This window comes from Pseudogymnoascus verrucosus (genome assembly GCF_001662655.1).
Source record: "Pseudogymnoascus verrucosus strain UAMH 10579 unplaced genomic scaffold scaffold_64, whole genome shotgun sequence".
NCBI lineage: Eukaryota > Fungi > Ascomycota > Leotiomycetes > Thelebolales > Thelebolaceae > Pseudogymnoascus > Pseudogymnoascus verrucosus.
The window spans coordinates 36,612-63,881 of record NW_017263715.1 but is presented as its reverse complement, the minus strand read 5'-3'; the positions used below and the strand labels follow the sequence as shown (position 1 = coordinate 63,881).

The 27,270-nt window shown below is 50.4% G+C and overlaps 5 protein-coding genes across 5 annotated transcripts; 2 read left to right on the top strand and 3 right to left on the bottom strand.

The window, feature by feature from the left end:
* Positions 1 to 3,211: 3,211 nt before the first annotated feature.
* Positions 3,212 to 5,825, top strand: VE01_09390 (uncharacterized protein; the record flags this gene model as incomplete). The annotated part of the gene is made up of 3 exons (XM_018278804.2): positions 3,212 to 3,326; positions 3,381 to 3,702; positions 3,754 to 5,825. The coding sequence occupies 3 exons, from the start codon at positions 3,212 to 3,214 to the stop codon at positions 5,714 to 5,716; spliced, it is 2,400 nt and encodes a 799-aa protein (XP_018126071.1). The 3' UTR covers positions 5,717 to 5,825.
* A 255-nt stretch (positions 5,826 to 6,080) lies between these two features.
* On the bottom strand, positions 6,081 to 10,344 carry VE01_09389 (uncharacterized protein). Its single transcript, XM_018278803.2, has 2 exons — positions 8,943 to 10,344; positions 6,081 to 8,559 (listed from the first exon to the last, which is right to left on the bottom strand). Exon 2 carries the CDS (start codon positions 8,246 to 8,248, stop codon positions 6,710 to 6,712), a length of 1,539 nt encoding a protein of 512 aa, XP_018126082.1. The 5' UTR covers positions 8,249 to 8,559; positions 8,943 to 10,344; the 3' UTR covers positions 6,081 to 6,709.
* A 6,777-nt stretch (positions 10,345 to 17,121) lies between these two features.
* On the bottom strand, positions 17,122 to 19,690 carry SLM5 (asparaginyl-tRNA synthetase). The gene is made up of 3 exons (XM_018278802.2): positions 19,094 to 19,690; positions 18,921 to 19,041; positions 17,122 to 18,869 (listed from the first exon to the last, which is right to left on the bottom strand). The coding sequence occupies exons 1-3, from the start codon at positions 19,378 to 19,380 to the stop codon at positions 17,730 to 17,732; spliced, it is 1,548 nt and encodes a 515-aa protein (XP_018126083.2). The 5' UTR covers positions 19,381 to 19,690; the 3' UTR covers positions 17,122 to 17,729.
* A 792-nt stretch (positions 19,691 to 20,482) lies between these two features.
* On the top strand, positions 20,483 to 22,480 carry VE01_09387 (uncharacterized protein). The gene is made up of 5 exons (XM_018278801.2): positions 20,483 to 21,013; positions 21,066 to 21,188; positions 21,236 to 21,373; positions 21,434 to 21,484; positions 21,538 to 22,480. Exons 1-5 carry the CDS (start codon positions 20,842 to 20,844, stop codon positions 22,008 to 22,010), a joined length of 957 nt encoding a protein of 318 aa, XP_018126073.1. The 5' UTR covers positions 20,483 to 20,841; the 3' UTR covers positions 22,011 to 22,480.
* Positions 22,456 to 26,067, bottom strand: VE01_09386 (uncharacterized protein). The gene is made up of 4 exons (XM_018278800.2): positions 25,874 to 26,067; positions 25,292 to 25,751; positions 24,567 to 25,228; positions 22,456 to 24,511 (listed from the first exon to the last, which is right to left on the bottom strand). Exons 2-4 carry the CDS (start codon positions 25,712 to 25,714, stop codon positions 23,386 to 23,388), a joined length of 2,211 nt encoding a protein of 736 aa, XP_018126077.2. The 5' UTR covers positions 25,715 to 25,751; positions 25,874 to 26,067; the 3' UTR covers positions 22,456 to 23,385.
* Between the last annotated feature and the right edge of the window lie 1,203 nt (positions 26,068 to 27,270).

The following is a 27,270-nucleotide window of genomic DNA, read 5'->3' as shown; positions in this document are numbered from 1 at the left end:
TTGAACGTTACTAGTTTCATGGGCACAGCCGATATGGGGCCGATATGGGGCTTTCGCGGGTCCCTGTGGCCTGAGAATCTAGGCTCATAACTGAGGGAGCTCACCCACACAGCTAGATATTACCAAGCAAAGAAAAAGGAAGTGATTGCTTAAATTGGTAGTGTTGGATGAATACTAGCGAATATCTACATGTTATCTGTCTTTTTGCCTTTTTCTTGCCGGATTCGATTGCAGGTAGTCTACCCTTTTCACTTTGAAAAAGGGGAGGGGAGGACCAGCAACACTCACACACCACCATGTCATACAACAGAAGGAAACCAATGAGTTCTGGGAATGGCGGTGTGATGGAGCTAGCTGGTGCCGCATTATACCATCACCACTCACCCTCATTCTTTTCTGTGTCTCCTATCGAGAACGAGAGTATCATTGCCAGCTCCGCTCCCACTTCAAGTACGAGTAGACTCCCTTCAGCACCGGCCACAGCAGACTTGGTCAAAGAATAAAAAAATATCTGGAAATTCAAAGAAGGCAGCCCCTGATGTATTCTGACTACAATCTACGAGAGAATCTGTATCACTGGCGCGGTGATGTGGTAGGATGGAAGTTTAATTTACAACAAATACGCTTATGGACGGATCACTTTTACCCCGCTAGTAATGACTATTTTGTTATAACTTACAAGCTTAAATACGCGTATAGCTTTAAATACGCGTATAGTCAATACCCATATGCAGGACTTACTTTACCCTTAAAGAAATTGGTGCGGGGATAAAGCCTATCTCATGACACCTTTGGCAGCCGTGTGCTAGAACCTAGAACCCCGAAGATCCCCCGCAATATCCCCAGATCCCCGCAAACCCCGGCAGATCTTTCAGAAGCCATGCTACGATGCTCATCTCAGTACAGCTACCCTCGGTTGCCATGGATAAAAGGTGGTAAATTCTATCTTGCTTCATTTATATCTATGAACTTTAATTAACGTACATGTATAGCGAATGTGCAAAACAAGCGAATGTGCAAAAATATCGCAACTACCCCATATGAATTGTGATAAATCTACCACAATACTAGAAATCAATTAAAACTACTCGGAGACCTCTTCCTCAGACGTGTCTATTTCAATCTGACAAGTGCGCGCATTATGCTTAGTCCCACCACATTTTCCACAGCGACGAGCACGGGTTTCTTCCCTCGGCTTGCGACGACCACTTGCCCTTATTTCCTGCTCTACTTGCTGCATAACGTCCCTCTCATCCTGTAGATCCCGCGCATCCTGTTGACTAAGTGATCCTCCTTGCCGTAGGCGTGTTTTTTTTGCCCTCCGGCGCTTGCTTAGTACTTCATTTGCCTGTCGTAGGTTTTGGTTCTCTGCCTTTAATAATGCTAATTGATGCATTATTTGCGATGCGCCCTTTGTAAACTGGTCAATAGCTGCATAGATTGAGGTTGGAGAGCTATTTTGATGGCGTGAAATCCGAGTTTTAATAAATGTAGACTGTAACATAGCTTTAATTAGGTTGTTTGGCGTCTGGGAAACCCAAGGTTGAGCGGTACTAGGGCGGGAGCTTGGAGGTGTTGGTGTCTTTAACTTAAGATCAAGTGTAGAGATCACTCTATTTAGGTCGAATGGAAGAAGTCCAGCACCTCAGAAGCCTCCTTGAATGTTACTTTCTGTCATTGCAATGTTAAATGCAGCGTGGAAGGCAGGAAAGAAGTCATCCTTAGTAATGTGAGAAATATGAGCTCGCATCATATCTTCAATTTGCCGACCGTAAGCCTTTTTTAAAGGGCCAAAACAGCTAATATCAAGCGGTTGGAGTATATGGGAAGAATGAGCAGGCATGCAGAGAGTTATAATGTTGTGTTCCTTGCAGTACTCCTCAAACTCATCTGAATGGTGGCTCTCATGACCATCAAGGACTAAGAGGCGATAACCACCAACACTCCGGGCCTTTGTATGCTTCTCGAAATGCTGAATCCAATCCATGCCTCTCTCGTTTGTAGTCCAGCCATTTTCCGTAACAGCAATTACCCAATCGCTTGGAAATCTACTATTCTTATACCAAGATGCAAGGTGGTTTTTGCCAGCAACAACGATGAATGGCGGTACTGCCTAGCCTTAAGAACTAACGCCTTAGATTACTGTAACCCATTCCTGATTGCTAGGCTGTACTTTCTTTGCTTTTGCCCACCCGTCTGAGCTTGTTACAACCATAGCAGTTGAGATAACACCCATTATAAACCCAGTCTCATCAAAGTTGTAGATATCTGCATCGTTGATTCCATACTTCGCAATTGTATTCTGTACAAGCTCAAACTAACCACGGATAACCTCTAGGTCTTCACACTTAGCCCTCTGGTAGTCGTATTTGCGCTGGAAGCGTGTCTGGAGCTCTATGTGGCGCTTTACAAAGTTTGAAGCCCAACGCGACCCAACGCGTGGCGCGTCGCGTGTTGCAAGTAGTCGATTTGCCATATCTTCAACAATAGACATCCGCGGAGGAAATCCTTTAGCAGCTAGGTTGAGTATGTGTTGAACAAGGACTGATTCCTCTAGGTTTGACAATTTCCGTGAATTGGCTATAATATCACGTCGTGGTTGCATACCATGTAGACGGCGAGCAAGCTTGCGGTGGTCTACAGAATAGGTCTTAGCTACAGCGTAAAGGCGTAGCGTAGGGTCTCTTTGAATAGCTTGGATAGCTAAGGTCAACTCTCTCTCGTCATTTTTAAAAGGCATGTTATGTTGTGGTGGAATTATCGAGTTTAGTTAGGGGGTAGGGTGGTCGCGATATTTTTGCACATTCGCTTGTTTTGCACATTCGCTATACATGTACGTTATAGGAAAGTGTATTTGCAGTCGATAGAACTACAATATAAGTAACTACGTAGCATGACCTGTTTTTGCGAATGGTGCCAACTCGCAGTTACCGGCTGAACAAAGCAAACAAGCCAGAGAAGACGATTAACCTAGGTATATCTTCTCTTCGGCATTATCACGGTCCTTATGAGCTGGTATTCTAGTGCCGGTCGATCTCTCGGTCAATTCTATACAATATTTTGCGCCTTATGAGGGCATTCACGTCTACCCCTCATGAGTTGCTATATTCAAAAAAGGAGTTGTGGGTTACAAATACCTAGATAGTTCCCCAAGAAATAAGAGTTCACAGCATCGATATTACTCAAGTCTTTCCTCCTTAATACTCTCAAGATGGTCCTTCTATCAAATGTTATTGCCTTCTTCATCAGAAATCACCTCTTGACCGTTGTTGAGGGACGAGCCAGCTCTCAGTCCCATAGTATCAACAATAACCCCCCTGCGATATGTAAGGATAACCAATGAAACACAATTGCCTCTAATTCTAATAAATCCTGATTAGCATATTCCACAGGGACTGGTGGATGGGAGCATGCACTAGTTAAGGCAAATGCCTTTATCGCGCGGCTAAACCTGACAGAGAAAGTGAGCATGGTCACCGGTGATAACGGGCCCTGTATTGGTAACATAGCACCAATTGAACGTCTTGGGTTCTCAGGAATCTGCATGTCCGACGGTCCAACCGCATTCAATCGTGCCGATTTGGTTAGCATCTTCCCAGCGGGGTTGACAGCTGCTGCAAGCTGGGATAGGGATCTCATCTACCAGCGAGCCCTTGCTCTCGGGTCCGAATTCAGAGCTAAAGGAAGTCATGTCGGACTGGGGTATGACTCCCACCCATTTGTTTTGCCCTTTAACTAACAATGATAATGCAGCCCTGTTGGTGGGCCTCTGGGGAGACATCCTTTAGGTGGTCGTAACTGGGAAGGATTCTCCGCTGATCCTTACTTAACTGGAGTCGCAATGGCCTCCTCTGTTCGAGGTTTTCACGATGCAGGTGTTCAGTCCTGCTCTAAGCATTTCATCGGAAACGAGCAGGAGACTCAGAGAAGCAACACCGTTTTTGCTGATGGAACAAACATCGAAGCAGTATCTTCCAACATAGACGACCGCACGCTGCATGAGCTCTACCTCTGGCCTTTCGCCGATGCCGTTAAAGCCGGGACAACTTCGATCATGTGCAGCTATAATCGTGTCAACCAGACCTACGCTTGCGAGAACTCTGAACTTCTTAATGGGATCTTGAAGAAAGAGCTGGGGTTTCAAGGATACGTTGTCTCTGACTGGTTCGCAACGCACTCTGGTGTGAAATCAGCCAACGCTGGCCTAGACATGACCATGCCAGGAACCATCGATGTAGAATCTTTGTCTGCAGGAACAGGACTTTCTTATTTCGGGGCAAACCTCACCACCGCCGTGAATAATGGAAGTGTACCCATGACCCGCCTCGATGACATGGTCCGCCGCATCATGATGCCATATTACTTTCTCGGCCAGGACAAGAACTTCCCAACGACTGATCCATCAGCTATGCATGTCCTAGCAGCCCAGTACGGCGCATCTCTCGGGGTGCCTGAGATCCCAGCTCGAGATGTCCGAAAGGATCATGCGAAAATCATCCGCAAGCTAGGCGCAGCAGGAACAGTACTCCTCAAGAACCTCAACTCGACTCTCCCCCTCAAGTCTCCCAAAAACATCGGGGTCTTCGGAAACGACGCACCTGATCCAACTGACGGCCTCACAATCATCTCCGACGGCTCCTTCGAGTCCGAGACATACGGTTACGACATCGGCACCCTGGATGTCGGCGGAGGATCCGGTACAGGTCGGCACTCCTCTCTCATCTCGCCTCTTTCGGCCATCAAATCCAAAGCCCAAGAAATCGGCGCCCGCGTGCAGTATATCACAAGCAATTCCCGCCTCGCCTCCAACGACTTCCGCAGTATCTTCCCCACCCCCGACGTCTGCATCGTTTTCCTCAAGACCTTCGCTTCCGAGGGGCGCGACAGAACATCCTTCGAGAACGACTGGAACTCAACGGCGGTGGTCAACAACGTAGCTCGGAAATGCCCAAACACCATCGTGGTAACGCACTCCGGCGGCGTGAACACCATGCCTTGGGCTAAGAATCCAAACGTGAAAGCCATCCTCGCGGCGCACTACCCCGGGCAAGAAAGCGGGAATTCAATCGTCGATATCCTCTGGGGGGACGTGAATCCCTCCGGCAAGCTCCCCTACACCATCTCAGAACACGAGTCCGATTATGACATCCCAGTTACGAACCTCTCATCCGTGACTGCTGTGGATGAATGGCAGGCCGATTTCACAGAGGGATTGATGATCGACTACCGCCATTTTGACTCTAAAAACATTACTCCCCTATATGAATTCGGGTATGGCCTCAGCTACACAACCTTCTCCCTCTCCTCGTTCTCCGTCTCCAAACTAGTCAAGAACCCCCCAGCAATCCCAGATGCATCAAAAGCCATCCTTCCAGGGGGAAACCCGGACCTCTACTCCCCCCTCCTCACCGCGTCGACAAAGGTTTCAAACACCGGATCGCTGGCTGGGAGCACAGTAGTTCAGTTATACATATCGCTCCCGCAAGATTCCGTTCCCGCTGGCACGCCATTGAGGGTTCTTCGGGGGTTTGAGAAGGTAGCGCTGAAACCGGGAGAGAGCAAGGATGTTAAGTTTACTTTAACGAGACGGGATGTTAGTTATTGGGATGTGATTGCGCAGACATGGAGGATACCGAGGGGGGAGATTAAGGTGAGTGTTGGGTTCAGTAGTAGGGATTTGAAGGGTGAGGGGTCAGTGACGGTGCTGTCGAAGTAGGTAGTATTGTTGTTGCCTGGCGGAATTGGATATTTTTCGGACAGTTGTGAGATTTAGGTATTGCCATTCTCTAGTCTCCAAATCAGCTCGCGAGTGTAGGTAGTTGGCGGGAGTAGAGCGTGTTATATGCAAATTCGCACTCAATATAATGATTACCTTAGAAATAAATCTACTACAGACGACCAAAAGTGCCACCAAAATTATATGACTTAACTAAAACCAAGTCGGCCGACTGTCGATAATACCTACTATATGACTCGAAGCAAGGCGATACACACGTAGCATACCCTCACAACATATAACAGAAAAAACCCAATGAATAGAATAGTCACGAAATATTGATTGATTCCATTAACCTGATCTACCACCATTTATCTCCCCTCCTCGTCACCAACCACCTATATACCCATCCCATCCCACCCCACTCTCCCCCCTCGTGAACAGTCTAAGCAAATAGAAAAAACAAACGCAAAACAATGCCTCAAAGCAAACCCCAAAAGCCACTACCAAAAAAAACCAAGCACAAAAAAAGAGGTTATCAAAAGCAAAGAGCGATGCCAATAGCCCCTCAGCCTCTCCCCGTCCCGTCCGTCCATCCACCTTGCCCTGCCATGCCTTGCGGCCCCAGCAACTCCTAGGAAAAACATAACGAGTCCTAAAAAAAAAAGGTATTCATATCCCCCTGCTCCGGTCCATTCGTGTGAGTAGGTCCCTCTAGCAAAGCAGTCATATCCATGTCCATTCCCCCGTCTCCAGTCTCCCTATCCGCGCATTTGCTCCTGATAGGAAACTGCGGAATCCCCCCTCGAAAAAGCGACGCAAAGAAAAAAGATCTTTGCCGCAGAAAAAAACAAAACGCAATGAGCGCTCCTCCCAAACTTTTGTCAAAGTCACATGGCCTCTCCATCCACCCCGATTACTTCCCATCCCTCCCTCCGGTAGAAAATCCGAGTCAATATTAAAAACCGCCATGCAAGGTGGAAGAAATCTCTCTCAGATACAAAACTTCCGATCCAGCACCCTCAACGCGCGCATATCCTCTCCTCCAAACCCAGGACCCGTGATATTCGCATGCGGAATCTCTCTCGGGATGCCATTCGCGCCCTTAGCCTCGTCCTCGTCGTTCCTGGCGGGGCTGACGCCCTTATCGGGCATTCTGCTCGACGGGCTCGGTTGCTGCGGTGCGCCGCCGGGGCTGCGCTGTTGCGACGAGGACGCGGATAATGGGGCGGAGGAGGGTGGCGGGCCTGAGGAGGGGGTGCCGTGCACCATATTCGAAATGCTGGGAATGCTCTGGGCCTCTCCGCTTCTCGGCTGGTGAGGCGGTGCACCATTCGATAGGGGACTCCTCTGTTGTGGCCTATCCTGTCCCAGCGAACCGTCCCTGCTTCCAGTGGGCGAAGAGAGGTGGTGCAGAGGCGGCGGCGCGTGCCCGTTCGACTGCTGGTGGTGAAGTGGTGGCACTCTTGGTCCTAACCTTGGATCTACAGACGGCGGCCCACGAGCTCCCGAATGCATCTGTCCCAGTTGTTGCGCCTGCATGGCCTGCGCCTGTGCGAGAGCGTGCTGGGCGTCGCGGGCAGCATTTGTCGCGTATGCAAGGGTGCTCATCTGTGGTGGTGGGCCGGAGGCGGAGAGGTGTCGCGGAGCGAGGCTATCGTGTGGACTGTGCGGGTGGTGAGGGGAGCGGTCGTATGGCTGTGGTGCAGGGTGGTGCTGCATATGAGGGGGGAGGTGTTGAGGCGAGTACTGGTGTGGACTCCTGTCGTTTGGTGGGGGAGGGGGAAGCTGCGAGCCGTACATTGAGGGAGGGTAGTTGTAGGGGGGGGTCGGGACTGGAGAGGGTGGCCAGGCGCCGTAGCCGGGGGAATAAGGGTATGGTGACCGGGAGTGAGGGGCGTTTCCGGGCATCATCTGTTGTGGTGAGGACATGTAAGGTCCCTGAATTTGCGCGCGGGGAGGAGGTGGCGCTTGGTCGTGGACTGTGGACTCGGGATACATGCCCTTGACGGGGACGATATGTCGCAGTGCCGGATCGGTCGTTGGCTGTGGAAGATCTGTTATGCTCGGATGCTGGCGCGCAAAGTAGCTGATTAAGTGAAGGTGCTGGCCATTAGATGTCGTGATGCTGAATGACTGCTTCAATAGTCCATCTGCCTTATAACGGTATCCGTCTAGGCTATCCTGGTCCATATCTGCGTCCTCGTCGCTGCCGCGCCCACTATCTGGTGTCTTTCCGCCAAGTCGCCGCGGTGCAGGGACGAAGTTGCCCCCGCCGCGCTTGCCCTCCATCTCGCGGTATGTGAGAAAGCTGCCAGAGACACGGCTCGCACTCCATGATTTGCCGTCAGTCCACCGACGCATGCCTGCCTCGCGCTCGTCCCATACGAACACCGAGCCAGATGTTATTGATTGCCTCTCCTTCTCCGATAATCTTCGTTGCACGCGGGGTAATAAGCCAAGTCGGCAAGCCTCGAATAGCTTTATGGCGTCCGCAGGGCTCCGAACGTGTCCTCTGTATGTTTCCGTCATCTTTGTATAGGCTGGGTATCTATCTCAGCGCGTGGTATCGTCTCTTCTCTATGGTTTATATTCGATCACAAGCGTAGTACGGAAGCTCGTAGTGTAGGATTGCCGACGGCTAAACGAGGGCAACTTTCCCAATTGAGAACGTTGTCACGCAGCCGCGTCCTTTCTGAAGCGCTTCTCCTTGTAGGTCTGTCGCACTGGCCGCGCAATTGCGTGGTGCGCTAATAGTCGTGGGGGGTATCGGCAGTTCTGTGCAGGGTCAAATCGCAAGATTTGTCGAGTATGTCAGGCGTTCGGCGTTTGATCTGTGTTCGCTTGAGAAGGTGGTTAGTTATGACCCTTCCACGTATAGTATGAATAAGTGCTGTGCAAGCCGATAGTCGGTGCTGGACACGCTGTAGAGCAAGTTGCTTCAAACGTCGTGTTGGCGTGCTGATTCTTCGTTTGGTGGCCGAGTTGCGGCTCTCTCTTGTTCAACGATGGGGGGTTTTTTTTTGTCGAGGACCGGCGCACGCGCGTATTGTAGAAAGCTCCGGCAGGCGATAGTTGGCCGAAGATACAGACTCCCGATGACGCAAGGTTACAAGCGACGACACAGGATTTGTATGTCGGGCATTCCTTGAGCTGATCCTTTTTTTTGGTGTGCGTGGATTTGCTTTGAAATTTGGCCGAAGGGAAAAGAAAATGCTGTACTCACTGTATGAAACACCAAGGCCGTTAAGTGTAGCGTCAGAAAACGAATTCGTTTGGTGTGGGTGGTGTTATGTGTGGTTACATGTATATATAATTAAATATATATACATATATATGCATGTAGAGAAAACGGCAACGGCTGTGTGTTGGTGGAGCAGCAGCTTTGTTCGTATGGGTATGAGGGGTGTCTGTTTGGAGTCGTATCCTATCTGTTTGGAGTGGATCCCAATATGAGGATCTGTTCGGCGCTTTATTTCGAAAGTTCCCACTTCTGATCACGGCAGATAGTGGACAGTGGGCTTATGAGCGTGGAAGGGGATAAGCACTATATGTTTCGTCGGCAACTATTTTTTTCGAGTAATCGTGTCTTGGTTGTCGAGTAGGTGCAGGTGCTTTATTTTCGAAATGGGCGAGGGTGGAGGGGTTGGTTGATAGTTAAATCCCGTTAAGCGCAAGGACGAGGGCCAGTGAACAAGCACGGAGTCAGATGGCGGCGGACGATCTGAGTGCGTGCGCGGAGTATGGTTGATAACGGCGTAACGGCACTGTTACTGTTTCGATGGCAGATGTGCAGCCAGTGAGAGAAGTAGCAGAGAAGTAGGGCCGGGGTGAGTTTGACGGAAGTTTTGAGATAATTGCCGTTGGTGGTGTTGGTGGTGTTGATCGGTGAGGATTAGTGAAGATCGGCGGTGGAAGGTGGAGGAAGGGTGAGTGACGATGGAGATCGGTTCGGGAGAATGGTGGAAAGAAGAAAGCCGGAAGACGGAAAGGAAGGTGGGAAGGAGGTAAAAAGGTGGAAATAGTTGAGATGTGTAAGGTACAGGGCAGGTCGAAAGAAGCTTGTACAGGGTGGAGTAGAGTATTTGAGTGTGATATTGTAATTAATTAGTGTGAAGAAAGAAGGCGCGATGCAGGGCGTGAATATGAGTGTGAGGGTGAGGATGAGCGGTGGCCGTGGGCGTGTGCTTCTTCTTCTGTTGCTTCTTTCTTCTTTCGTATGTTATGTTTATGTACAAATAAGAAGGAAGGAAGGTGTAATAAGGTAAGATCTGTGTACCATGTAGTATGTATATGTAGTACTCCCGTGTCTGTGTACGAGTAAGAAGATGGGTAAGATATGGGTAAGATGGGCAAAAGATGGGGCAAAGTTAGGATGAATCAGGTTGGATCAGGTTGGATAAGATGGGGATAGGATGGGATAGAATGGATAGGATGGGTCAAAAGACGGGTAAGATGGGTAAGAAGAAGGGTAAGAAGGGCTAAGAAGGGCTAAGATGGGTATAAGGTCGAGGGTTAGAGCGTCAAAGGGAAAGTTTAGTTGGTTGTTACAACAGTAGTCACAGGTAGTGTAGTATAGTGGGATTTTGCAGTGCCACACTCTGTCTTGGGTCTCGTCTTGGGGTCTCGGCCATTGAGGGGAGAGGGAAATGATGATTTATTTTGGATATTTTAGGTATTTAGGTATTCTCGTTAATATTTGATTATTCGGTGATTTCTATTGGGTCTGGGCGGAGCTGGGCGAGGCTTGGTGTGGCTTGCTTGGTGGTGGCACGCCATGGACTGGGTCGTTGCGAGAAGGTTTAGGGTTGGGAAAAAGGCGAAAAGGTAAAAATGAGCGAAAGAAGGTGGGTGTGTGGGGATAAAGAAGGTGGAACGGGGTAGGGGGTAGGGGGGAAGGGTAGGGGGGGTAGGGGGGGTTAGGAAGGGAAAGGGCGACTAGTAGTTGTTAGTCTACTGTAATCTGCTAGTAGTAGAGTTACAATCAACTAAAGTAGAGTACGGCTAAGAGCACAAACGATGGTACGAAGTATACAGTTTAGTAAGTAGCTTAGCATGGCATGGTATGGGCTAAGTATACAGTTTAGTAAGTAGCTTAGCATGAATGGCATGGCGCGAGGAAGGAAGGAGGACAAGGAGGAACACGAGGCTGGACAAGGCAGATGCAGCCGGCATTATGTGGAGTAGTTGTTGGTTAGTTGTAGTACTCTATTTTTGTGAAGGAGCATAAGACAGAGTAATGGCTGTTGGTTATGTATGGTATGGTATAGTGTTGCTGCGCCGTATGTACACGTAATATCTCTATTTCTGACTTACAGTAAGAGTATTGTCAACAGCTGACTCTAGATGAGAACGGTTGACTCCGTATCAAAGAGTCCTATCGCCTTTCTATATAGAAGGAAGGTTGGCATAGCTGACAGATTTGACCACATGTGCTATACTATGTTATACTATACTCCATACTATACATCCTATACTTATGCCCCCATACGAAACCAAGTACCACCACTCCTCCTCCACCGACAAAGAAGACTTTTCCACAACTTCGCCGAGCGGTAACTGTAACTTCGCCGAGTATTACATTACACACTAAACACAAATTAAACTCCGGTCATCAAGCCAAGCCTTCCAAGTCAAACCAGCAACGTGCCAAGCCAACAATGCCAAGCCAATGGAACTCCACATGGATACGGCGGATACATAGCAGATTAGGATCGGAAGGGAAGGGAAGGCCCCCATATACTTTACTTTGCGGTCCTTTACTTTATTTTGCTTTACGTTTGCTTTACTCTACCTTACATTACTCTATTTTACTCTACTTTACTTTCATTTGCTTTATTTTGCTTTTACTCTACCCTACTTTACTACCATATTACAGCACTCTACGCTACTAGTCTGCTTACTCTCTTACGTCGTCCCCTGCGTATCCCACTATACTAATCTACTGATTATTCCCACTCTATTGCCAGCCACATGCAGAGTGGACCAAGCACGGTTGGAGATACAAGTACAACTCTTATTCTTGTACCCCATACACTAATCGAGGTACTCGAGTCTAACTACATAACTACGCCTATACGCCTAACAACGGAGCACAGTCTTCCAACAGGGTACTCTCGTACTCTAATACATCCTCGAAGTACTCGACTGTTCCCTCTTGGAGCTAATTACAGTTAGTTGCGTACTCTCTACTAACTAACACTAACCTCTCACTTATATTCCCTCAGATATTCCCTCAGATGCTCATGCAGGTGTCTCCTAAGATACTATACTCCCCTCCGATGCATATCCCTTCCGCCTTATGGTCTATTTGTGGCTGCATACGACACCTTCATGCCTTCTTCCCTCCAAGCATCTCACTCCTTCATGCATAGAACCCAACCAACATCGAGATGCTTCGGCTTGCATGAGGCTGTCCTGCAAATTAACATACGTACTCTAACCCGCACTCAATGTATATTCTCCCGCAGATTGCCGCCGGTCGACGTAGATAAGGTACTTACTCAGATAGAGAGACCATCAATAAATACTCACTCTACTTTCAACTTTCAAAACATCTCCAACAACTCCCTTCTCACAAACGTGCCTTCATCTCCGCCTAGATATGCCTAGAAAATCTCCCCAAATAGTCACAGTTCCCGTCCACACCCGCCCACATCCAAGCGTTGCACATGTCGTGCCCATCCGTGCCCCATCCATCCATCTCCTGGTCTTTTGCCGCATATCCCTCTCGGCCTCTCTTCTCCAAGCAAGCCGTTCTCCGTAGGACGGGCCGGAATCTGTCCTTTCGGGCAGACTGTGGGGTTTCAAGAGGTAATAAATGGGCAAATAATAATGTAATCACAAAGGCCCAGTGGTATACGAGTGAGTGAGTGCCACAGTGATTTGTAACTCAACCAGTAGCAGCAGCAGCACGGCACAGCATAGGGAGGAACAGTGCGTACGTACGTGCAACGGGGCCAAGGCACCATGGTTCCTTCCTTTCAACGGCAAGTAGACTGTGAGTATAATAATATACATAAATAAGGTACAATACATAAATAGAGTAACTGTTATACAATACAATAAACTATGTACACTACTACAGTCAGAACTGTGTCATCCAGCCGCCGCCCCCATCTCGCATCTCACATTTCCCGTCTCTCATCTGCGATCACCATCTCCATGATCCCATAATCCCCATATCTCCCCAACCATAATTCCCCCATCCTCGCCAACCGGCCGCCGCCGTCTGCTCTCCCCATCGCCGAAGAATACCCAGCCAAGTCCCCCTGCCTTGTAAACGAAACCCAGCGAGCATCATCGCATCAATTCAAGAAAATCAGCCATCCGTCAGCAGCACCCTCATCTCGCCTCTCATCTCTCTCGCGCGTAACCCCCCCTAGTCTCGCCAACCCACCAGTGGCGTCCCGGTCTCGCGCGGTCGGTGGTGAGATTAAGATTTGAGATGATTTATCGAGGGCCGAGACAAGCAGCATGTAACCCTGGCCCGCAGTAGGTTTAGGTAAACGCCTTGTCTCGCCCGCCCGCTTCAGCATCCTTGTTCGTCCGCGGAAGGGGACTTCGGAAGAGGAGAGAGGGAGATCGGAGGGGATGTACTTGTTGGGGGAGGGAGGTACTGGGCGTACATGTATACTGTACGTATGGGACATGGGAGGGGGAGGTAAGCCCGATCTTAGTACTTTCTTACCAAGACAGGAGGGAGTGGACATCACGAAGCGGAATTTTAGTTGGGGGCTTGGTATACGGCGGTGTTGGATACGCGGAGTACATAAATTACAGATTACATGCTACAGCTTACGCCTTAGAGCTTACAGCAAATAAAGTACGGGTGATGGTGATCATTCATACGAGAAACTCTAACTCCGAAACAATAGAACAGAGTAGGATAGAGTACTCTCCTCGGAGATACTCTATCTATTACAGTACAGATGTCACAATCCACCCAACAAGCTCGCAACTTCCCACATTACTCTCTACTCTCCTTCCCCTCTGCCGTCCTCACCTTATCCACCGACCACAGAAACATCCAATATAGCATCCACCCAAACTCCACTCAAACCCACACATCCAACAACCCGCCAGTCCGGTTCCATTTACCCATTCGGCCCTCCCCCTCTCTCCCTGGCACCCAAGCCCATCCATGCCCAGCCGCACATCACCGGCAAAACGCTCTCAAACGAGCGAGAGTTAGAGCCGTCGTCGGCAACTCCCCCAAAAAATCACCGCCGAAACACCGCGCCTGTCTGACGCCGCCCACACAGCCAAGCCAAGACCCCAAAACCGCCCCCAACCCCAAGAGAAAATTCCAAGCCCGCCCAGCCTACCGCCGAGCCGCCATGAAGAGGGAGAGGGACACGGACACGGCAGAATCGGGAAAAAAGAGACAAAGGAAAAAAAAATGTAATTTTGTCGAGTGTGGGAAAAAAGGGAATAAGGAATACGAACCCTGTCTCGCGCACCAATAAATCCTATTCCTCGGGTCCAATAAGGCGTCCATCGTTCACCTCCCCCCCTACTAGCTACCCCAATCAACCGAACCAACCTATCCGCATCTACGTAGATGTCTGCACCTTCTCCACACTCCAACAAGAGGCACACAAGCAAATCACCATCCGCCATCCCCATCCATCACCGCAAATCCCTCCTTCATACTTCATATCCCTCGTGTAAGACGGAACCACAAACCACCCGCCCAGTCCAGCGCCGCGCGCCGCCGTTTCAGCTGCACCACTCTAACACACTCGTCCCCTCCCCCTCCCTGACCACAGTTTTTTTCTCAGGCCGCATTTACACACCTGCTTTCTTGGCACGCCCCACCCCCTTTCGCCCCATTTAAGCATGATTCTTAGCCAAGCGGCAGAATGCTTGGCAGGCCAAGCTTTTTAGAGAGTGTGTGCGCGGGGGATGGCTACCTGTTTTGGGGGGGGATGTGTGGGAGAGGGAGGGTGATAGGTATGGATAGGCATGGGAGAGGGGAGAAGTATGTTGTTGGATATGTACGGACGGAGATGATGATGGTGATATGCGTGGACGGTGTGGCTGGGGGGGTGGAATGGGTGGATGAGATGGGATGGGATGGGTTCCTCCGTCCGTTGGTAATGTCCGTATCTTCCGTTTCCCTTGGTACATCCTTCAGTTGGTAATGTAATGTAATGCAATCCGTGTGTGTGTGATAAGAGCGACCAAGCGGCAGGAAGGAGTGACCGACCGACCAACGGATCCAACCAAGCCACAGACGGGAACCACGGCATCATCATCATCACGAACGACCTGGCTAGCCCAGTCCATCGCCATCCATCCAAGCCACGATACCACCGCCACCACCTACCACCAAGCCAGCCTATCTATCTATCTACATACTTCAACCCGTAACATTCCAACCATCATTCCGGTCTAAACACGCTAACACAGCCATGCACCCTAAAACCCATCGTAAAACACTCCTCGTGGCCACCACCGCCGCCCAAGCACCCTAAATCCGTCTCCCCCCCCCCCTAGCAGTCACACTATCGCCAACGATAGCTTGGTATGGTATAGTATGCGAAAAGTATGACCCCCCTAGCCAACAGCTAACCATACCCTCCCTCCCACCAAAAGGCCACGCGCACACCGCGTTAACCATAAATCCCGTGGCGCCCAATCAGCACCCCGCGCAGCCACTGCGCACACACACACAGCGCTGCTTATTGCCGTCCCAGCAGTAGCGCTGAAGACCGAGGGAGCGAGGGGAGGCCATCTGACAGCTCCCCCTTGGTCGCACGCGATGGGCCCTGCGCGCACTCTCTTGCTATGCCCGCATGCGGATAGGACTAGACGAGGAGGCAAGCATGATTCCTAGATACCGGATACTTACTTGATACCATACCAAACTACATCCCTGGTATGATATGATACGATACGGGGACAACACAGCTAGCTAGCCAGGCAGATACTTTAATCCCAGCAACCAATGCGCGCATCGCGCGGACGATAATCAGCATTTCTTTCCCTCCCGAGAAAATCCCCCGCGACCGACCGGCTATCTATTTTTCTACCTACTGTATGCCATGCCATGCCATGCCTGCGCGACTACGCATGTCCGTATTGTATATATATGTAACAGCGACCCCAACCGGTGAGCAACCCACAGGGAAAGTCCAGCCGCGCAGTGCAGCCGCCAGGACCCCAAATAACGTAGTGATGTGCTTGGCGCGCGAGCGCGGAATTGGGGAGGGCCGAGTGACCGAGGGAGGGTGAGGGAGGGGGAGGGGTAACCGGCTGGTGGTAGTGGTGGCGGTGGTAGTGGTGGTGGTGAAGATGGGCGGGATGGCGATACCGAGGGGTGGAATCGCGGAATTCTTCGTGATGTGCTGGTGATGCGATGGGATAGGAGGTGAGTGAGGGGTACAGATAGAGGCGGGCTGGAGATGTATGTAGGCTGGGAAGAGGGACGGGCTGGGCTGGGCTGACTGCGAACGCCGAGGCTGTATTGAATGGGAAAGACGGCAGTAGTAGACATGCCACGTTGGACGTTGAGCGGTGCAGAAGGCGTAGAGAGGAGGGGAGAAGGAAGCTGAAGAAAAGCGTATGGTAAGTAAGGCGCACAGGGCGTCTTTGGTGGCATATCCCATCCCATCCATCCCATCCCGCCTCCTTCTCGCTCTCTCGTCAGTCGCGCATCTCGCTCTCTCGCTCGCTCGTTCCCATTCCATCCTGTACCGCATGTACGCCCGCCAAGCCCAATATTGGTATAGCACATTCGATAACTCCATCCACCACCCGTCGATAGGCACACTCTTATCCACACCACACCAGGTCCAACCCCATTCAATAGCCTACAATTACAGCTTACTTTACTTTACTGGCTTTGTCTCACCAGCTGTCTGTAAGATACTCACGGACCCCCCCACCCATCTAAACCCTCGCTGCGCATCTCCCGCGCCACCACCACACGCTCGGGGGCCAGCTCTCTGACCTCCTCCTCCGCCTATGATACTATACTTACCTTACTTACTTACTTAGCCTGGAAGCGGTGGTGGTGTTGTATTGGGATTGGGAAATGTGGCCGAAGACGCACATAGGCACGTAAGACGCTCGCTCGGAGATGGGTGCACCGTTTTTTGTGCTGACAGCTCGCTTCCGTGAGTTTCCCGAATAACGATGATGCGGTTGGGGTGTGAGTGGGGGGGGGGCCGCGTGGTCTTGGCGGTGTGGGAACAGGGTAGGTAAGGGTGGTGTTGGTGATTGAGTGTAGGTGCGAGAGCTGGGGGGGGTGGTGTATTTCTGGATTAGGCTCCAGGTTTACGGGGGTTTAGATTTTTTTGATAGTGTGTGAGTAGGGATTGCGGAGGGGAGATTAGAGTAGGATGCGTTGCGTGTTGGTGTTGGTATTGGTATTTTGGGATGGGTTGGTTGGTTTGTTGGTGGAGTTTATTTGATTTTTACATTGGCTATTTTACAGTTTGTGGTTCTATTGAATACTGAAGCTTACATTGTTTTGTTACGTTGTATTGTACAGTACTTCCAGTCGAAGTACACCCCCCCTTAAAGCACCGAAGCAACCACCACTCGCTGGATAATCAGCGGAATGATGGTTACGGATCGCGTGCGCGCGGAGGAGATTGAGCAGACGCCGAGGGGTTGAATGAGATGAGGCCATTATTGCGCTCCTTCCGGGAAGGCAGCCGCATAAGGCTCGACAATGCGCTGCGTCGAGTGTATTTATACATAGAGTAAGGCCGGTGCGTTGTCGTGATCCCTGAAGGAATGAATGAAAAGGAAGCGAGCGACGAAGGAAGGAAGAGATGAGCGGTCTGGTAGGGCTGCAAGCTCAATCCTTCGCCGCCGAGCGAAGTGGAGATGATTGGCGCGGACGAGGGATCGAAAACCCGGTGTTGCAATGGTGTTCGGAAATCCTTCAGCGCCGATGGTCGAAGGAACGAGGTGAGGTGAGGGATTCGCGACCAACCTCCACCGCTCGTATAGACATCACCTCCCACCCAAACCTCCCCCTCCTCCCCTTATTAATCCTCTAACACTCACACCGTCCCACCCACCGCGGAAAAGCAACAACCTCGCGAATATTCCCCACGCCCCCCAGATACACGAGCAGGCGATCGAAACCGACCCCAAACCCGCCGTGTGGTACACTGCCCCACCGCCGAAGGTCGGTGTACCACTCCATCCCCTCCTCCGCCACGCCGTGCTTGCGCATCGCGGCCTGGAGAGGCTCGAGGCTGTGTTCGCGCAGCGAGCCGCCGGCTACTTCGCAGACGTCGGGGAGGAGGAGATCGAAGCAGTCGACTGTTTTCTTGTCCTCTGGAACTCCAGAGGTAGAGGAAGGAAGCATGTAGAAGGGCTTTATCTCAGCTGGATACTTGGTGACGAACACAGGACCCCCTTTTCCTACTTCCCGTGCCAAAAAGCGCTCATGTTCTGCCTGTAGACCAGCGCCCCAGACGGGAGCATGCTCAAACGTCTCGCCACTCGCGACTAGGGCATCAATGGCCTGCGTATACGTGATCCGCGGCCACGGTCCCTCTAGAATCCCCTTCCACCGCCCCTCTAGATCCATCCCTTCCTCGCCCTCGCGCCTCTGTCCACGTAGCACTTCCTCCCCGATAGTGCTGTCGTTCAGCCCCTTCGTCACGCTGCGTATCATGTCCTCGGCGAGATCCATAACCTCATCGAGCGAGGACACGAACGTCGCCTCCGCCTCAAGCATGTAGAACTCGCTCAAATGGCGCGCCGTATCGCTACGCTCCGCGCGGAATGTAGGCGATAGCGTCCATACTCCTCCAACCGCCTGTGCGAGTGCCTCGAGGTGAAGTTGCGACGAGACGGTTAGGTATTTTGGCGTGCGGAAAAACGGCACCGCTGCACTGCTAGGAGCGGTTGCTGCCTCCCCGCTCGCTGCCGGGTCATAAGCATCGCTGGGAGATTCTGCTGCGGTGCTGATGCCGAATACTTCACCCGCGCCCTCACAGTCCGACGAGGTCAGAATGGGAGGGTGCGTCTGCGTGAACTCGCGTGCGGCGAAGAAGGTGGTTAGGTGCGCGATGGCATGGGAGCGGAGACGGAGGAGGAGGGCGTTGGAGGGTAGGCGGGCGCGAAGGTGCGGAAGGGTGCGTAGGTACTCTACGGTTTGAAACTTCTTTTGCAGAGGGTAAGTCTATTAGGAGTTAGCATTTTGCTTGCGTGGTAGGGGGAAAAAGGGGCGTACGGTGGCATCTGACGCGCCGATGAGGTCAACGGCGTTCACGTGTAGCTCGCTGGCCTGGGTGGCTTTGGCGGGGGAGGCGGTCCACTGGCCGGTGAGGTGTACGGCGGCACCGGTAGTGAGGCTACATAGAGTAATTAGTTTCGTAATGAGTAATTGGAGATTGGGAATCGGACTTCTCGGCCTGCGCAGGCGTCAAAAGCGCCTGAAGGGGTTCGAGGCTGGAGCCATCCCCAATGGCGGCAAAGGCACGTGTTTTCTGCTTCCGTATCGAGCGAACGAAGCCGTAAACCTGTCTCTCGCCGTCATCGGCCGGCGTGGCGAGGAGTTTGGCTACTGAGAGCGGAGATGCGGTGGGAGAGGGGGCCGAGGAGTGGAATCGCTGCTGTACCCTGCCGTGCGCGCCGAGTCGCAGGCACCGTTGGAGCCCCCTTTGGGCCACGGGCATGATGGTGGACGACATGCAGAGGGTTCAAGTTGGGTACGTCACAGGGCAGATGCGCTGTGCTCCTGTTACCTGTACGCGGCAGCAGCAGCAGCAGAAACAAAAGCGCTGAATAAAGGTCTGATTGGGAGTCACTGCTCCGACCCCTTTTTTGCGACAATAATTTTTCTTTGGATATGCGTTACGCGGATGGCGGTTGGGGTCCAGCCAAAAAGCGATCACAGCCTCGCGCTAAGCGACAGGTCAAGTTTTTGCGCGTAACAGTCTCATATCAAATGCCGCCATCCATGTCACCCTCGATTCCCCTGATTGTAATATGTTGTCCTACCCACCCCCCAAAAAAATTGTGCATATTTACGCATTCCTGATTCCATATTATCACTCCGGTATATCTCCCCTTGCTACCGTTCTCTACTCTCTACTGGCTGGCTCTGTCTGGGATACTCGAAACAGACTTTCGCGTATCGAGCCGGCGGCGGGCGGCTCCGCTGCATCATGCAAGGCTCAAGCGGCAACCGAGTCATGTTAATTAGGGGAGATCGAGATCTGAATCAGAATCAGATTTGGGAAGTGACAGATCTGGAACGCATTGGTGGCTTAATTGGACCTATCGCATGTCGTCCCACACATAATAGTATATGTCCGCCTTGGAATATATATCCCTCTCCCTGTCAGAATTCAGAATCTCTTATTACCCCTTCCCTTGTCATTTCTGACCGCCTTTCCTTCGTCACTCAGGAAGTGGACCTTGCCGCCGGCAATCGCAAATCAGGATAATGATAGGCGGCCACTATCAGATAGTTTCAGTCTTTATTTCCCCTTCCCTCATGTTTCACAGCGCATCTGTACTTTTTCCGGCTGCGTCCCCCACCCAATTTCCGGTGCACGACAGGAACTTCCAATATTGCAAACAGGCAGGATGCCCGTTGAGATCCGGACGTGCCAAATATCTCACCCTGTGTCCCGTAGGACCAGATTCAGTGGTACCAGATCGATCTCGCATGACCGGTTGTTTGCATGGCCGTTAGGTCTCAGCCTGGACGGGTATTGGCGCGTTGGGGCCATAATGTAACCTACAAGGCGCCAGGGACCTCGGTCAGGATACTGGCATGGAAGCAGTTTCTAGATCTGTCTCTTTTTTATTGGAGGTCATCCGACCTTAGGGACGTGATCCAGCTGCCCTTGCGACTTATGGAAGATCTGCAGAGATGAGATTTCCTGTTGGAAATGGTTATTATGTTTATTATTTCCGCTCTTTATAACAAGAGTTTTATTTTTCGTGTCTCTTGCCCTCTCCGCAAAAACGTTATATTCTTCACAACTCTGTCATATTTCATTTTATGGGTCGGACCAACCACCGTATTCACGGATCTGATACAATTTAATCGTCTTCTGGCCAGGAAAATCCTCACAGATTCCCATACAACCACCCCCTCTCCGGCATAGTTAACCTTCTACCGGAATCTTAGTGTGGACAATATGCCTCCAGCAAGGGTCAAACCATCCGACGTTGCGGCAGAGGCTAAGAAGACTTATATTCCATATATCGAGTCGAAGCTTTCGGAGCAATGGCCGGCACACTCATATCTTGTTCCTGAATCGACTCGAATGCGCTGCGACCCTCCAAGCCAGCCATCACGTTGCCGGATGAGTAAGTGGCTGTAGTACCCCTATTTTTACGACAAAGACTCATAGTGCTTTAGCGGCGATAGAAGGCGACCCGGTTGATGTGGCGCTCGAGCTAGCTATTACTATTGACAAGCCTGATGGGGTAGCTCTTGTCAATATGGCTAATGACAAGAGGCCTGGAGGAGATTGGGAAGCAGGTATGTCAACAATTCTCACTCCTTAGACTTCTAATAACACGGAAAAGGGGTTCTGGCGCCGGAAGAGAGTATCTGCAGGAGGAGTAACCTTGTGGCTACCCTGAAGAGACCCGCACCAAACGACAATTTGTGTCCGGCGAACTATCCCATCCCTACAACCGGTGGCATCTACTCTCCTTATGTCGGTAAGAAATTTGTGCCCTTGTCGTTGAAGTCTTATGTTTTCGGCGCTGACAACATATCAGTAATTTTTCGATCTGGTCCTGACCGGTATCAACTATGGCAGAAATTCAAAAGTGGGTGATAGCAGCAGTAAGACCATTCAAGACACGAGACTAACAATTCCCAGCACTGCCTGTCATCTCTGTACCCCCAGTGCGTCGACCGAAACTCGACCCGACAGGGCTGAAGTACTCATTCGAGCAAGAAAAGGAGCTCATGCGTGAGAAAATGCGTACAGTTCTCCGCATGGCCGTATGGTGGGGCTATTCCGACCTTGCACTTGGTGCCTTTGGGTGTGGACCAGTCTTTCGCAACCCAACGCGCGAAGTAGCAACGATGTGGCGAGATCTCCTGTACTTCGACGCGGAGTTCCGCGGACACTTCTCCAACGTCGTCTTTGCCTTCGATCCTCTGGATGGCAGCAACCCAAACCCAAGTCCGGACAAGTCGTCCAAGAAAGACGCTAGCTCAAAGACTAGCTCGAAGGCATCAGGAAGTAGCTCAAAGGGGAAAACGAAAGCGAAGGCGGCATCAACACATCTTGAAGACATGGAGATTTTCAGGGATGTCTTCGACCCAGCGAAGATGTTCCCGAGGTAGAACCCGGAAGGAGTGTCGCCCCGAAGCCGTCTGACCGCATGATGAATGCGGGTTACAGAGCTTTGGGGCGGGAGGAGCTGAAGATCACGGCAGACGAATCCTTGCTACGTCTTAGCCAACGACCTGTCATAGATTATGCTTAATATGAACCCTTCAACTGTTCATTCGTCCATTCCTCGCACGTCTTGACTCCGCGGCCATACCGCATGACCCCGGGGGGATACTCTAGGCCCTGTCGGCGAGTGGCGCCGACTAGCCTCCTATCTTCCTCCCACAAGCGGCCATTTTCATCACAACATCGTTGGACAGCCATCAGGCTGTGGGATTCCTGGTACCACACAACTGCACTGAATGGAATGGTCCACGGAAATAATAAAAACATGCTATCCCATTCCCAACGATGAAGTGACAGCTGGAAAGGGGGGTACGTTAGATGGAAAAGTCATGTATTTCTACGGTGAAGTTTGTATGCAGTACTTTGGAGTACAATGTCTAGTCTATTAATGATGCCTAATACCAAGCTACTGGTCCTTCCAAAGTAACCAACAAATCGATCGAGCGTCGTAAGTGCTGCGCAGAGTTGTAGCCTTTTGAGTCCATCATGATTGAGAGACAAAAGTTGTGATATACCATATTGGAGCCGTCCACAACAAGAGTGCCTCAAAGGTCTAAAGAAAAATGTGATCTGCTTAAGAAAATAATAACGGCTTGGCTCTTCTCAACCTCGTGACATGACAGGAAAGATAGTAAGCCGGGGGGTTTGAATCGCGATCTGACACGCCCTATTTCCCCACTCCCTCCAGCCACCTGCAAGACCAAGGATAGCTCGCCGCCACAGCGGACAGATATTTGACTTTGCAGCAAGTTTATCCCGTGCGCCGACCATGCGCTGCAACACCAGCTAGCATCGTGCATGTCGGGATTCCGAACCACTGCCATAACTTCGGCATCATCGTCCGGGTTTAGGCACCCTCAGTTGCACATGTTGGTTTTTCGTTCGACACTGCATCCACCGGCCCCATCCCAAGAAATCAATCTATGGGTCTACACCCGTGCCTTCTGAAAGCACGTCGTATTTCGCAAAGTTGGTTGGAATTGGGAATCATTTTTTGTGTAGCCTTGGCGGCAATAGTCCCAGCAAATCTGCCTCACTCTTCATGTCCACCCCATCGTTTTAGTTGGTAAAACTACGTACTTGCAGACTATTGGTATTTGATTGATAGGCTCCACATGTGACGAGGTGTTCGCCATAAGCCTTTGAAAAGATGACAACGCCATATAATCGACGAATAATTTTCAGGGGGCCAAACGAGCAGTTGGCGAACTCCCTCTACCAAGCAGTGCAGCTAATTTCAAAGTTTCTTAAACGAATTTATTACTCATAGAAATAATCATTTCCGTCCATCGCCTGATGCGAATCGAGGTCTGCAAATAACTCGTTCCAGCGGGGTATATCCATGTTCGGCCCAATATCGATATAATTTTGCATAATTTCATCAATTCCTGTATGGTCGTATGTCTGCGTCATATCGTATTGTTGGCCAGAGCGGTTAACGGGCGCCATTGAACTGGTGTTATCAGTGCATTGGTTCGCACCAGTCATGGTGGAGAAGTGCAATGGTCGTTGGAGAATGGTGTTGGAAGACCCGCGATTTGTTTTATGCGGTGAGGCATGAGAATTCCTTGCCCCTGACGGCGTAAAGGACAATGACTTCTGGTCACTGAGTACTATTGCCCTATGTTTTTGTAAGATATCCATGAGAGGATCGAGAAACATCTTCGACAGTACGGAGTCTTGTTTCGCTTCCTGCAGCATTCTGCAAGCGCGCATGACTTCGGCCTGTCTTTGTTGTTCTTGACCCTCGATTTTGTTAAAACAGAGATCCATAACTAGTACAACAGTAGCCATGAATACATGGTGCATAACTGTCCCAAATCTCGCCGGGGCACAACCCAGGTCGGATTTCGTTTTTTCCAGTACACGGTTTACCTCCAACGCCTGGCGTGCAGAGCGCAAGCACACGTCTCTAGAATAGGCGTATTTTGATTCAACGAATCCCCTTATTAGATAGGGTTGGTGGAGCTTACAACGTCTATTAAGAACTCCGAGATGGATAAGATAGCGCTGTGTAGCTATATGAGGAAATCTATGATCAGTCCCGCGGCTCATAAGCCTGCTCTCTTCGTCGAGGTGAAAGAACACCGGGAAGCTCTTAGTGAGATCCTCGAATTGGTCATCCAGGGCAACTATTTTATCATAGTCTACCATGTCGATATCATCCAAAAATCGAGGTATAGAATCCACGATGGTCCGACATATCTCGGATAGACGAATGCGTTGGAGGAAATAAGACATTGATGTGGGAGTCGACTCTGAGCCATTGGACTGATCACTTTGGGCAACGAGGTCTCCACTAACAATCTGTGGGTATCTCACATGCATATGTGCTGGGTGTATTAAGTAGGTGCCCTCTTGTGGACCGCCAGAGAATGCCAATAGCCTTTGCTATTCATTAGATTTGTCCGGATTACGAGTAAGGTGTTGGTTGCACTTACCAGTCCGTCGAAGCAACATACCACCAAATTCTCCTCTTTGTCTCATCCTCAGCCATATCAGCCTCTGAGTCTGTCTTGTTCCTTCTGTGGGGTATGTCTATTCTGTGCAATGACAGATCTCTCGCCATCGATATTGTGTTGCTATGAAGTAAACGACAAGTTGCCGAAAATCCATTATTATTGTATATGAGATATTCAATAATTATCGTCGCCTGAATATTTTCAATCGAACCCGAAGATGTGCGTCGTGAGTAATCCGCTACATCAAGGGCGGCATCACTCCACGCCGACGACGCTAGGATGGCCACTTTGGAGGTAGAAAAGACGACGAGTTCGTCATTTTCGTGCGAGCTCCAGAGATAGCCTGTACTAGCAAATATGCTGAGTAATAATGCAATATGTGCAGCTTCTCTATAAACACGTCCTCTCGGATATGTGTATACAGTCTCCACCATGCGCCGCACGGCCAGTGCATCTATGACAGGGTGGAGATAATGGATATTGTCCATGTAGTATTTGAGCAAACTGAGAGCTTCAGCTTTGGTTGGGAGCCAGATAGTGCCCAAAGACGTTGTATTTCCAGCACGCCTAATATATGGCTCTGCGGCCCACCGATTTACAGGTTCCACCTTCAGTGATATCCCATGCGAATCGTCGGAAATCTTGTGACCGGAATTAGAAAGGTACTAAAATAAACAGACATAAGGTATTGATATATAACTTACATTGGAGTCATAACAGGCACCGACATTGACTAGTAGTTCAGAGGCTGTTCTGTAGTCCTCATCAACAACGGTTCTCGCTGTCGGCGTTGAAATAGAAGTTTTCGACATTGGCGTGGAGGGAGAGAGCTGCTGAGGCGACTGGGTAGACAGAAAAGGCGCATTGCCCATAGCCGAAACTTTATCCTCCAATGTTTTCAAGCGTGCAAGAATTTCGACATTTTCAGGGAATGGGGAAGGCTGCTTGTCATCCCGAGGTGCCTGGAGAGTATGCCGTGCCACAAGTTGGCAGGTAACACCACGGGCGGAACAGTTGGAACAAGGTTGCCGCCGGTCACATTTGAGCTTCTTTGACCGACAGAACTGACATGAAACAGGGTCCTGCCGGGGACAGCGGGTTCGCCTATTAGACTTTGGTTGGTCCATCAGAGTCTATAATGTCGCGGTGTTGGCCGCCTCACATCTGTAAGTACGAACTCATCAGTCACGAGGAAAACATAAAGGCATAAATCAACAAGCCCAAATAGGATACCTTGGGGCAAAATGCCAGACAGTATTTAGCCAGTATGGGTATCATACACATACCCGATAGACAGTTACATTGGTTGCAGAAGGGCCACAAAGGGTGCTTTGGAGTAATTCGTGGTGACGGTCACGTGCGTCAGCCCTGATCTTCCCTCAGATATCGATACAGTAATCTGCCACCAACATCAAACCCCCGACCCTGCAAAAAGGACAAAATGGGTACTCTGGTTGCACAGTATATCGGAGTGAGTAAGTAGACCAGGCTCATTGAGATGTCAATGAACTAATTACATGCAGAGTGCCCTTAAGCCGCGCAACTGCCGCCCATAGCCGTCCGGACTCTCCGCGGATAGTCCGAGGTGGGTCCCAGGCCAATTGTAAAGCAATGCCGTCCATGTATAAATCGCGACGCTATGCGTTGTAATTGCTATCATTTATGAGAGAGAACATGATATACACAGTATGGGCATTCCTCTAGTAAGTACGTCCCGGGCTTCCGCTAAGGCCAACAAAATCTCGACGTTAACGGCGAGCGACTCAACTCCGGTGAACGGAGCGAACACACGTCAGTAAAAAAACAGAGTTATTCACTTCCGTAAACTAGTAAATAAGTTAACGGCCTAATAGATTCAGAGCATGGCTGGCAGTGGCAGGATCTTTTTTGGTGTTTTTTTGTAGCATTGGCTTCGTAAATGCCTTTAGTGTCTCAGCAGTAGTACCGATCCCACCAACTCAGTAACCACTGGAACTTCGACATATCCTAGATCGCTTCGTTTTCTACATTTGTGATATTTGGCGGCGCTCCAATCGCTGGCGTTCTTGTCGACAGATTTGGGCCTACTGCAAGTGAACTCTCCCTGAAGAAGATAGCAAGCTCTAATGTTTCTCAGCTTCTCCTTATCGGAGGTAGCATTTGTTTTATAATTTCTATTTTCATGACTTCCCTCTGCTCGGAATTCTATCAGATTTTCCTCGCCCAACCCTTTCTTCTGGGTATCTCGGTGTTCTTTCTCTATTGCCCGGCGATGGCCACTGTCTCACGCTACTTCGACAAGAACAAGGGACTTACTGTGGGCGTAATAATTGGCCGCTCTTCATTGGGAGGGGTCATCTGGCCTATAGTTCTGAACAAGTTACTGAACACTCATGGCGTTAGCTTTGGCTGGACTATCCGGGCGGTGGGATTTATTATGGTCCCGCTCTTGATCCTAGCCATTGTAACTGTTGTCCCCCCCCCCCCCCGGAAATCAAACATCACAGCGAGCAAGCGATTGTCCAGGAAATTGAAAAGAAACGACCAAAACAAGATCTATCAATAGCCAAGGACCCCACTTTTATCATACTCTGCGCCGGTCTGGCCATATCAGTCTTGGGGATGTACAGCCCCATGTTTTACATTACTACTTACGCACGTAGCCTCGGCTACCCAATAGATATATCTTTCTACCTTGTCTCTG